Genomic DNA, 13,077 nt, shown 5'->3' with positions numbered 1-13,077 from the left:
GCCATTGTTTAGCGTGAAAGAGGAACATCATGTGACATCTCACTTAAATTTTCAACCTTGAAATAACAAATCATTCACAATAACATTTTCCTGCAACAATGGTCTTAAGCTGTTTGTCCTTCCTCTTCTCTCTTCAGTGGTGCTTTTCTGGTGAGTGCATTACAGTAGGCAAGACTCCTGAAGCAATCCATGGCGGATGGGGTGTTTGGTCATCCTGGTCCCATTGCACAAGGACATGTGGGGCAGGAGTTCAGAGTGCAGAGAGACCCTGCGATAATCCAGAGTAAGCTGAGTGCACAATCTTTTCTTACTTTTCATTCAAGATCTCTGAGACACTTATGACAATGGAAGCTCTTGTATGAGATGATACATCAGGTGACACAGCAAGACAGACCCTGAACTTTTTCCTAGTTAAGCATACCTGTGTGAAACTCATTACCTCATTTTATATTCTTAAATCCTTACCCTCCATGGAGCTTATTTCTACACAAAATTTAAAAAGCCCCAAAACTGTTATTTAATCTTCAGGCTTTGCAGAAATAATAGAAATGTTGCTTTAATAATACCATTATGAATAAATAAATGGCCTGAAACACTGGGTGAGAGCAATATCTAGTGATCTGTTCTGAGGGAAATCAAGGACTTAACTGTGTATGATCTGTTCTAGTCATCAGCTTTTTTTCAGACAGGAGCTGATAGGTACAGAATACGAAAAGCAGAATTGTCTAACACATATCTAAGTTCATATAATTTTCAGAAATCACTAAAGAGGGTGCCTAACAGCAAAAATCACTTGGCTTTTCTAGAACTATCAAACATTCTTGAAAATACGGTGTTTTGGGGAAGTTGATTTGATAGGTTAATTTGTTTTAAGCTCAGCCAGGCAATACTTTAGGCTCAGCACTTCTTTGTTATACATTTTTTTTCTAGATCTCTGTGCTCCATACTGATGTGTTTGGGTACTTGAACATGTGAGTGTTATCTCTATCCTGCTAAGGATTCAAATTCACCTTGTTATCCCACTGGAACCTGAAAGACATTGCTCTTTTAAAACTGTTTTTAACCCAGAATCTCATGTCACAGTCTGGATGTTCCTTTTCTAGGCCACAATTTGGAGGAGACTACTGCACTGGAGAAAGAAAACGCTATCGCATGTGTAACATCAGCCCCTGCCGGAAAGACTTGCCAACCTTTCGTCAGATGCAGTGCAGTGAATTTGATACAGTTCCCTACCAGAATGAATTCTACCACTGGGTTCCCATTTATAACACAGGTATGAAGCTACAAATCTTCTAATATCTTGCATAAAAAGTCAGATTTACAGACCTATGAGAAATCCCTACAAGGGCAAGAAGTCACTGAATTACAAGTCTTTTAATTGATCAGAGAGAAAAATCTGGTGTGCCTCCATATGCAGGTGTGCCTTTTGTGTATACACAAAGGCAAGTATTCTCCACACACAGCTGTTTTAGCAAAGCTGTGGTAATAATGGCTGTGATTGTAACTGGACTAGTTCCTGTAAGGATATTGCACTAAGAAAAGCTATTGGAAGTTACATTTATACTAATAGTTCAGGATAGACCTGAACTATCTTTTGTCAACCACAGAACCACAGAAGTACAGTAGTATAGTGTAAAGCTGCATGTTTGGGCCTGCAGCATCACTGCACCCAATAAGCAGAACTGTTCATTGCACAAATGGTACTTTACTACTTCCAGACTCAGATCTGTATGGTAAGTATACCTTGGCACAACACCAAGGAAGTAATACCTCAACAGGTTCAGTATTGTATTGCCCTGTATTGTAGAGACAGAATGATGCCTCTGCCTTACAACTTGCTTTGTAACAGCTAGCTACTAAACCCAGGGGTAATAGTTACTACCATGCAGCTTGATTCTTGATGTATGCATAAATGTAAAGTGTAGATTATCCAGTAGAAGCTAGCAATATGATTATTCTTTTTAATAGACCAGCTAGGGAAGTGAAGCTCAAGATTCAGCCAATGGTATTGTAGAGATGTTTATTGCATTTTCACAGTTATTGCCAGTTCTAAATAGGTTTCCTAAAGTTCAGCTACTGTTTCAATTTCATCTAACAAACACACCATAGAAGATAAACCTGGAGCAGACAGACTTCCAGGAAAATGATAAAAGAAAATATGGTTGATAGAAAGATTTTTTTGGAAGAACTTCCAGTAAAACAAACCATGATAAATACTAACAGCATAAGACTTAGTCAAAAGCCAAACCTATAAAATGTATTCTGCAGACTCATAAGCTGTTTTCTGCACTCTCCTGTCTCAGAGGACTGGAATTTCAGTCCTCACTGTTAATGTATTGCTGCAGGGTACAGCCTTAGTTCTGTTCATGTCTTCTCTAGGGCAGTGCTATGGAACTGGTAGTTCTGCATGTGTATTTGTTGCAGGTCTGCTACTAAAAGGCATTAAGAATCATGAATAAAATGCTTCCTGCACACTGGAAGGCATGTCTATTATGGTGTGTCCATGCCATATTTCAGAAAGAGCCAATTTGAGCTTTACAGGCAAACTATTTACTTTAAAATGCGGCATTGTTGAGCCTAATTTCATCTGGAACATCCTAGGTTTCAGTGACCTTTTGCAAAAGTCTGTCAAATACCAAGGAAATATATTTTTTCTCTGCCTTAAGAAGCTTTTTGACTGTTTTTACCCATTTTCTTGGCAGCCAGAATTTCAATCTATAGTTACACATCTCCCTCCTGATCTATGAGGTCCTTAATGTTTGTAACTTCATTCTTACATTCCATTAACAACGTTTGAAGTGTTTTCTTGATGTTAAACTCTTAACTTTCAAAAATCCTGGCTTCCTCAGGTAGGCAGGTTTTTCTGGGAACTCTAATCTAAGCCAAATTGTGTGCTGATCCTTCACCTGATATCATCATTATATGATTAAGGGTGGGTGGGTGCACTGCTTCCAGTCATGTTGAGCCAGAGTTAACACAGCACTGAAATACACCCAAGAGTTTTTCTTCCCATTTCAGTTTCAGATTTTCTTTCATCTTCACTTGGTTGCTAAAAGGCTTCTGGGCAAATAACTCCAGAAGGTCATAAAACAGTGCTCTCTTTGTGAGATGGAGCAGTTTGAGCCTTTCTTGTGTTTGTCTTGGATTTCCACCCCCCCAAAAAAAAAAGATGATGTTTCAGGGCTCTGGAGACTTATCACCATGTCTAGCAAATGTACACCAAACTTTCTTGGTGTACACAAGCTTCCCTTGCTTTTCCTTTTATATGGTGCAATCCTATTTCAAAGACTTTTCACATCACTCACACTTTTCCCTCCACCCCTTCCTTTTTTCCAGGATCAACTTCACTCCTAATTTTTCTGCCTTCTCCCTCTGAGTGGTGCAGTGGGCTAGGGAATAGAAATAGTGGTCAGTTCATCACACATTGCCTCTGCTGCTCCTTCCTCCTCAGGGAAGGATTCCTCACACTCTTCCCCTGCTCCAGTGTGGGGTCCCTGCCATGGGATATGGTTACCTGTGAACTGTTCCAATGTGATTCCTTCCCATAGGCTGCAGTTCTTCACAAACTGCTCCAGTCTGGCTCCCTCCATGGGGTACATCCTTCAGGAGCAGACTGCTCCAGCATGGGTCCCTTCAGTGGTGTGCAGTCCTTCAGGAGCAGACTGTGTGGAAGCATCTAGTTAAGGAGGTGAAACCCATAGCTAAACATTTTGTGACATTTTAGACATTCTGTGTTCCTTCATCCTGCTGGAAAAACTGTAAATTATCTAGATGGTCACAATTTTTCCTGGCTTTAATTTCTTAGCTTACATAAGCCAGTTCTAATGAGTGTTGTGTAATTAAACACTGTAATAATGTCCTTTTCCTGTTGGGTACATTGTACCTTCAATAGAGGACAAATACTTTTTTTTATAATAGCTTATGAGGCAAGATACAACAGGCAGCTTTAACAAACAACCTAGAAGAAAGTCAGTGAATGACATCCTGCTGTTACCAAGGCTAACTATATTTAAGGTACTAATTGAGATTTTTTTCCTTCTGTTTTCAATGGATTTGGACCTATTGGGGAATTTGTATAGTCTTATTGTGGATTAGCTGTGGAGCACAGAAAGCCGTGTGCTCCAGCTTAAGCACCTGATTATCCCAAGGAGTCTTCAGGTGAAGTGAGTCTTCCAAGCAAAGACGGCTAAAGAAACCAGCACTTCTGACCAGGACATTTTGTGAATTGTGACCCCACACATTTATTCCATACCATTTGACAAATTACACTCACTTGAATCTAATAGCTTCTTAGTACTTAACTTCCCTGTACTAAGTATGAGTCCTACACTGAATCATGTCTTTCTTTTCTAAGTCAGTGTCAGGATCATCTCATATACTGACAGATAGGAGTTACGTTGTGTTTTATATGTCATATTTCTTCCAATATATGTCTGTATATTGAGTAAGATGTCTACTGATACAGTCACAGGGGCTGAGTTAACAGCAAGAGATAATGTTTTACTATCAACTGGTTTGAAAGTAAACTTCCTTTTGGAGATCCAAGCTTGATTAAAGTGATAAAGTAGCTTTGACTCAGCTATTTTTCCCCCTGTTTTGTATGTGTTTGGTAGTTTTATTTTCTAATATTCTTTGGTTTGGATTTCCTCAGACAATTTTGCATTCTCAAGAGGTGAGAATTTGAAGAGAAGAGGCCCAGTTCTTTTCTTCCTTGTGAATTAGAAAAAAAATACTGAATCCTTATCTTCTGCTGGCAGGCACATTAATCACATCCTTCTCACTCAGGTTAAGCTGAATCCTTCCTGCAGGTGAACTCATGGGAGTCAACTGTGAGGAAAGAAATTTAAAGTGGGAAGTAAATATGTTCCTTCCTGTTTATCTTTGTGTTGCTCTGTTTACACTTGGTAAATCTGAACTCCATTGTAATGTACAGGGGGAAAAAAACCCACATGCCTGAATTCTAGGATTTGTACTCAGCTTTGCTGGTTTGCTTCCTCAGTCCCATTCTGATTACAGTGACTTACCTAGTCACTGGGCACTTACAGGAGTTCTGTGTCTTGGGATTCCATGACATCTTGGTTTCTTCTATCTATTAGAGGATTGATCTTGAATCTGTTCAAATCTGCACCATAATCTTGGTTCAGGATATGGGCACTACAGGTAAAAAACAGGATGTAATTTTTATAGCCTGCCAAGTATTGGTGGCACCTCAGGTAAAATCTTATGTCCAGCTAGGAACAACACACTGCTGGAAGCATTCAGCCAAGCTGGAGGAGGTTTACAGGAAAGCAACATGGAAGTCCAGTTATTTGAAAAACACAGATTGAGAAAAACAAGTTTTTTTCTAGAAAAAGAGAAAATGGAGTGTGTTATATGCCAACTGCCTCAAGAGATTTTCTTAGGGTATTTAGCATGCATATCCCTGAGCTCATAGACATACAGGCTAGCAAGACTGCATGGCTCCATGCTTGGGTCTGAAAAAAGGTGTGGAGATCCAAGCAGTTTTGTGCCCTGGTTTACTGACTTTGATAATCAGTACCCCATGGTCTTACACCACCTGTTTGAATATAGCTCTTCTGCTTTCAAACTTGGATTTGACATCAAGTTCTCTGTCACTTCATACCACAGTTTTCCATTCTCTTCACTTAAGCAGTACAGGAGTCCTCAGAGAGAGATGGATCTAGCAGTTCTTCGTATTGTGAAAGGTAGAACAAGCAGAAACAGTCAAAGCAACACGAGGGAACTTTAGGTTACACATTAAGAAATCTTAATTGCTTTGTGGGTGGTTAAACATTAGAGCAGCTTACCTATAGGGTTTGAGGAATTACTACTATCACTGAGGATATAAATACAGGCTATGCAGGAGAAGTAGCTTTGATTCTACTTTGGTGTGGAAGGATGGGTAAAATTCTGTAGGCTTTACTCAGGCAGAAATCATCTCTGAATGATTTACTCAGGCTGAAATCGCTCATTCAATGTGCTTTTCCTGGTCCAGCTTTGTGCGAACACATTTATTACTCAGTGTTTGTAGATTAGATATAGTGTTTCAGGCATGTGCTGGATTGCAAGAATTCCTGTATATTTTGGCCTAAAAGTTACTCAGATGACAACCTTTTTGTTAATGTCTCATCATGAATCAATCAAATTTGCTGAAGTAATTGAAACTAAGCTAGCTGCTTTGATGAGTTCCTTCTGAGCAACTCTAGTGCTCATATTTATCTCAATTTAGTCTTTTTTAGATTTTCAGGACTGAAGTAAGTTTTAGAAAACCTGAATTCAATGGCAGTCTTGGCTTTCAAGTTCTTCCATTGCTTTGGGAAACGTGTTTATTTTCCTTGTGTGTCAGTTCACCTTCTGAAAACAGGAGACAAAAGTACTCCGTACACTTATATAGTCTCGTGTCTAAAATCTTAGACTTTTTAAGGACAGTGGCTGATTCTAGTACAGCTAGTTTACAGTCCTGGAATAATAGAGCCCTGATCTTTTGTCAGGTTCCTTTGCTCAGCTGTAAAAGAATGATAGGTAAGCAAATAATTTTAGAAAATGGATAGCTAATACAGTGCTAGGGTACTGTGCCCTGACCAGCCGTCTATGCACATGAAATACCAAAATAAATTAAAGAATGATGGCAGGAGTATAAATATTGGATAGGATTGAGTTTGTTGGGAGGGAGCAGTGTCCTCTCACTTGCAGTGGTGTTCAGCAGAAAACTGATGGGAAGAAAAGCAATACAAAATTTGTGGATACAGGTAGGATCTAATTTTAGGTCAGTTGCTAGAGTTAGAAATATCAGGAAAGCTTTCATGTCCAGAAAACTCTTCTTTGAATCACAAACCTTTGGAAGTCTGAAAGTTTCCTTGTTATGTATTTTTACTTTTTATTTTGGCTTATCAAGGGAGTTATCTTTCTCTACAAACTTTTTCTGAGTTATATTCTTAGAATATCATAGGTATGAGTTAACGTCAGCAGACAGCACTGCCTGCTTTTTCTTGCTCATTGATTTCTGAAATGAAATTGAATACCATCTTGCTATGTCCACACACACAACTATGGACGAGGTACCGATATCAAACTGTTGCTCTACATGTATTTCATTATGACCAGTGTAAAAGCTGAAATGGGTTTCTGCAAACTCTTTGTCAGTTAGGACTGATTCTCTGCAGGTAACAGACTAGATGTAATTCTGGAATTCTCCTTTCTATAAGAGTATTGTGCCTTGTGTTTAAAAAGGTGCATTGATAAGGTAAGCAAAATGGAACAAAATTTAGAGCACTAAAATAATCAAACTAGCTACATGGCCAGAAAATAATTTCTGCAGATAGAAGTAAAATTACTTGTATTACTTATCATGACGGCTCTTATCAGAACAAATGATGGATGTTATGACTGGCAGTTTTCACAGAGGGGCTGAGGGCTGGTAAGGATTACAGATTTAATGTTCTTGACTGAGACTCTTATGTAGCTCCATCTCTATTAATATTCTTGAACATGACTCATGTCACCTTGAATTCCAGCAGTTTTATAATGTTGGTCCATGTGTGTCCTCTGCCTCTAATCACTCTGTTGCCTATGAAGGCAACTTTGAGAAGCTACAAGCACAACATTATTGTCAGTGCTGAGATTCCATTTTAGCTCCACTGACAAGAGGGAAAACACAAAAGTCCTCATTCAGGTTTTGGATTTCCTTTAGTGCCCCTTTTTATTTTTTGGATGCCACTTCTCTAGAGATCCTGCCTACATCAATAAGTTTCATAGATTTAAAGCTCAAGCTGTGTAGGATTCAGTCTCCAAGTTGCAAGTACTTCGGGAGCCGGAGCTGCAGTCACTTTTGTGCACTGCATGGTGTTGTGAAAGTGTTGGGCTCTATAAACCAGAGCAAGGAGAGCAAATTTTCCCCTCCGAAGGAGTAAATCTGTTTGTAGGAAATTGTTTAGGTTTTTTGCATTACTGAAACTTTGAAATTCTCTCATTAGCAGAAATTCCTTCAATTTTAAACACAGTCCTTTGTATGAAACAAGCCAAATCGAGACAAAAGGAAGAGGAAGAAAGAAATTCATTAGCCAGGATGCAGAAGATACATAGTTATGCTTCATCCTTCTGAGATGAAGGAAGCAACTTCTGTTGGCTCTGTCATGCACACAATGAAGTTGTGTCTCAGCAGAGGCACCTCTGCAGCACACAGGGAGATTGTATTAAAATCACTCAAGAATAGTGCCTTGAAGTCCTTATAGACTGGCAGTTTTAAGGCCTACTGGTTTGCTCAGCAAATCATTTCAGCTTGCTGAGCATGAACAAAGTGCTGTGACGCATGGTTAGACTGGGGTCTTGGAACAGAACAAAACAAGAAGACGGGTCCTCTGTTGCTGTCCCTCATTGATATGACAGTGAATTACTCTTTTCCATGCAGATAGCTCTGTATCTGCTGGATGGTTTCCACGGAGTGCTGCATGGGTAAGGATTATAAATCTGTCTTTCCTTTGATACTGGATTCAGTTCTAACTCATTTTCCATGTGCACAACTTATTTATCAAACTTGTGTCCTTTAACTGAAGCCATGATTTCAAAATTTCTCATTCCAAAGGACCAGTGTTTAAGAGGCCAGAGCAGCGTGTGTTTGGCTGTTCTTACTCCATGGGTTGAATAGGCTAAGGCTGGCCCATTATAGGGAATATTGCTTCAGAAACCCACAGATTACTTTTGCTGCAGTTTTTCTCTCCCCTGTTGCTTCCTTGCACATCTATCCAAGAGCAGCCTGCATCCTGTCAGAATCACCAATTTCATAAGTCACCAACCAGGAAAAAAGTCCAGTGTTTGAAATTATTTATTAATTGGAAGCATATAGCTGAAAATAAGCGCTGATATGACACTACTGACATGCAGAATATCAGAAACAACCACTTGACTGCTCTCTGAGGAATACTGGCAGCAGTGGTGAAAAGCTGTAAATTACCTCTGAAATCAGTCATCAGCTGATGGAAAACTGTTGCTTTTCAGTATCTTTGTCAATCTCATCCCCAGATTCCTCCTTTCCCCTCAATGATGACAGCTGGTTTTACTGTTTTTCTGTCCCTTTCTCCATCACAGCTAAGGGCCTCATTACTGCTTGACTCAGCCAGCTGCCTGTAAACATACCAGTGATTGAGAGCATGGAAGCATGAGGGCACCAGTCTCCAGCAGCTTCTAGAAGTCCACAAGTGGCATTTATCAGGCCTTGTCACTGTCTTTAGCAATACAACCGTCTCTCTGCTAACTTCTAATTACGCCATTTCTATCAAATGCCAGGGAAAAAGAGTGGATGATGGAGTAAAAACATAATGTCATTCCTTGTGCATTGCAGTTCAGTGTCCCACTAAAGTATTTTCTGAGAAAGCATCTTTGTTTTCTTTTCAGCAAACCCCTGTGAGCTCCACTGTCGCCCAGTAGATGGCCATTTTTCAGAAAAGATGCTTGATGCAGTCACTGATGGTACTCCTTGCTTTGAAGGAAGACACAGCCGAGATATCTGTATTAATGGCATGTGTAAGGTATTGGGTATGTTTGCATGTTTCTTTCTCTACAATTTTATTCTATAAAGTTTTGGGAAAACTTTTTATGGGCAGATTAAAAAAAATTTTGAGGATTGAGGCCAAGTACTCCATTTTACCACATTCTCAATGATCATGGGAATAGGTTTGTAGAAACAGCTTTTCCGAGTAGACATGACAGTTGTTTCCATCCTTTTTAATTAATCCATTAAACCTGAGTGCTTATTACTTCTGGTACCTTCTAATATCTCTCTTCTTCTTCCATTATTCTAAAACATGAATGTAAAAAAATCTGTTTGTTTCAGTTTAACATTACACATTATGGAGGAGTTCTGAACTGACTTGTTGTAGTAAAAATTATTTTAGTTTACAATAATAAATTGAATAATGCTGTACAATGAAATAACAGGCAAACACAGGGTATATCATTCAGAAGTGAAGAATTAACATTCTCTGCATATTTTGCATCTTGATAGCAGGTGTTTAGGATGATGTTTGTTTGTGGCATTTGAAGGTGTGTTCTTGTAAATTCTATAATATCCACAGTCCTAATTTAGTGAATTAGGTGTTAGTGAATTTCTCATAAACAAAATTAGTACTTTACTTGTAGGGGATGTATTTACAACAGTTTATTTCTCCAAATTGGGGATTTGTATGCTATGCCCCTTGAAGCCTGATAGCTTTTTGCTTTAAAATCTTTGGAAACAAAAGCAGGACTTGGTGTCTTGTGGAAATTATATTAGCTTACTGTAGGGAGATTTGGATTGTATGTCTTAAGTCACTGTATCGTATAAAAATGCAACTAGATGGGACTTCAAGAAGTCATGTTGCATCTCTTTAGAGAATAATGTTCCCTTTTTGACATTTTTTACATTCTTTTCTTGAAGACTTCTAGTGATGGAAACTGCATTTTTAATAGGTCATTAGTATACCCTCTCTGAAGACTTTCTGTTTTGGTAGAATGCCAGTGCCTTAAGAGAGCAGCAATAAAAGATTTGTTTTAAGCTTTCCTAGCTGGACATGCATTTGTGAAAGTGGGTTACCAAGACCCTGCTCAAATTCACAGGGAAGAGATTCTGCTTGACTTTACTGAGACAGGATGGGCCTTTTAACTATCATGGTGAAAGACCCTACATGGACTTGAACAGCTCAAGACAGGCGGAAACACATTTTTAGCAGGCTGAAGTGCATAGTAAATGCTTGTCGTGGTTTAAGTCCAGTCAGTAATTCAGAACCAGGTCACTCTCTCACCCCTCCTAGAGGGATGGGGAGGAGAATCAAAAGAATGTAACTCCCACAGATTGAGATAACAACAGTCCAGTAACTAAGGTATAACACAAACCACTACTGCTATCACCAATAATACTAATGATAAAGGAAATAACAAGGGAAGAGAATACAGCCGCTCACCACTTGCCAACCAATACTCAGCCTGACCGAGCAGTGATCTAACCTTTCCAGGTAACTGCCCCCAGTTTATATACTGGGCATGATGTACTGTGGTATGGAATACCTCTTTGGTTAGTTTGGGCCAGGTGTCCTGTCTCTGCTTCCTCCTGGCTTCCCCTCCTCCCTGACAGAGCATGAGACTCAGAATGTCCTTGGTCAGACTAAATGTTACTGACCAGCAACTAAAAACATCGGTGTTATCAGTACTGTTCCCAGGCCAAAAGTCAAAACCACAGCACTGCACCAGCTACTAAGAAGGAGAAAAATGACTGCTACTGCTGAACCCAGGACAATGCTGCATACCACGTCTGTGCTTTTGACCTTGGAAGAGGCCAAGTGGTACACTCAAGAGGCTATCTTAATGATGTTGCACTTCTATTTTCTGATTTTCAGCCCAAGTGGACTGGGCTCACTATAGTAATTTTAGTTTCCATATGCTTTCTGTATTGAACCTTGTCTGTGATAGTCAAATTTATACCTGTTAGAAATAGCTAAATTTAATTAATCAGGAGAGATAAATCAGAGGTGAAAGGAAAGCTAATTCTAATTGCATTTTGTAGGTATTAGATATACTTTAGCATCAATAGTTTTGGGGACTCAAAGCCTTTCTAAAAAATTCATCCAAGGTGCCGGTGCTATCATAAATACAATTTTGACATAATTTCACATGTTGATTGCTGCTTCACATCTTAGGATAAACAGATTTAACTAGAGTAGAGTCAGAAACATGAACAGTATAATCATGCAGCTGCCACAAATGAGACCAAATTATGAATATAACCCACATTGCTCACATTTCTAAAAGGCAATGTGCTTTTATTTGAAATAGGTACCCAAGATAACACTTGAGGAGAAGCATTTTCAAGTATTTCCATATAATTCACTAGCATTTTAGTCCAGCTAGTTAAACACAATACATACATTACAAGTCATGGTGAATTTAATATGATTAGTCTGGTAAGTCATTCTTGTACTGCAATAGCAACATGTTATTAGTGATGTGAAAAAGGTGCACACAAGCATTGGTGGCAATGTCTGTTAAAATGCTGTTCTGGCTTTCAGTACTGTATCTCACAAAATCACCTTTCTTCATAGAGCTAAAATAATACTTTCCTTAGGCCTGAAATTGCACAAGAGGTTAAAATGGTGACATGTTGTACATTAGATCCACTGTCCATATAGTTTATGTTTTTGGTGTGCAAAGTAACATTTTTTTTAACAACTGAGTTCAGAGTTTTCTTAGTGGATGTGTCAAAACAAGATAGATTCAATCAAGGATTTAATCTCCTAAATTCAGCTGATTTCAATCTGATTTTGTAGTTTGCCATGGTTGTGTTCAAAGGCATCAGAAAAAAAATTGTCTTATTTTTATGGCTAAATGTGGATTGAGATGCCTCATTTTAGCTACCTGAGGTGTACTTGATGCTTTCCTAGCCACTTGGCAAAACCGTAATGTGCATCTTCAATTGGGAAATAAGTACAGACAGACACTAGTGCTGGTCTACTTGTTCAGTATTTGGGTTCTAATCTTTTAGAAGTTCTGCCTATACCTCAGTGCAGAAGGAAGCCTTATCAGTCAGGTGTTGTTGGTATGGTATTCCTTTAGAACTTGCCTCGTAAATTCAAAGACAAGCTAGAAATATTAACTCATTGAAGATCTGGCATATATAATAGCTGGGTCTTCTCTCAGCTTTGTCCTTACACAGAAGAGGATTTGCCTAACAGTGCAATGCTGTTAAATCACTCAGTGCTGGAGCCAGTGGCTGCAAAGTGGCATCTCAAATCTACATGCCTTCAGTTACAATCATGTTTTGTTCCAAGTGGAACAGTTAATAAGGAGATGAGAGATGGAGTCCTCTTAATCTTTTTATTGTATTTGGACCTCGTCTGGCCTTCCTTCAGGTATCTGCTTAGACCTCATCCTGCCATGATGGCTGACTTACAAACAGCCTTGAGTGGAGAGAGTCAACAAGATCTGTTAGTAATTTAATCTAAAATCATCAAGATATACCATGAGTGGTTTGCTATTTAATCATCCTCCTCTATACTCATTGTTTGAGTGTCACTTTTTCTATTTATTTAGAAGATCTTTAAAGTACATACC

At 38.9% G+C, this 13,077-nt stretch overlaps 1 protein-coding gene across 1 annotated transcript in view; it reads left to right on the top strand.

Annotated features, from left to right (window-relative positions):
• The window catches only part of ADAMTS12 (ADAM metallopeptidase with thrombospondin type 1 motif 12), a 168,195-nt gene that overhangs the window by 108,824 nt on the left and 46,294 nt on the right, over window positions 1–13,077 (top strand). The window contains exons 11-13 of the mRNA XM_031051603.2: window positions 138–283; window positions 1,104–1,273; window positions 9,391–9,524. Of these exons, the coding sequence (XP_030907463.2) occupies window positions 138–283; window positions 1,104–1,273; window positions 9,391–9,524 (450 nt within the window). The remainder of the gene's footprint in view (window positions 1–137; window positions 284–1,103; window positions 1,274–9,390; window positions 9,525–13,077) is intronic.

The sequence above is a fragment of the Melopsittacus undulatus genome, chromosome Z, assembly GCF_012275295.1.
Source record: "Melopsittacus undulatus isolate bMelUnd1 chromosome Z, bMelUnd1.mat.Z, whole genome shotgun sequence".
NCBI classification, from domain to species: Eukaryota; Metazoa; Chordata; class Aves; order Psittaciformes; family Psittaculidae; genus Melopsittacus; species Melopsittacus undulatus.
Note: the sequence above shows the minus strand (reverse complement) of the source record. Positions and strands in the feature narration are given on the sequence as shown.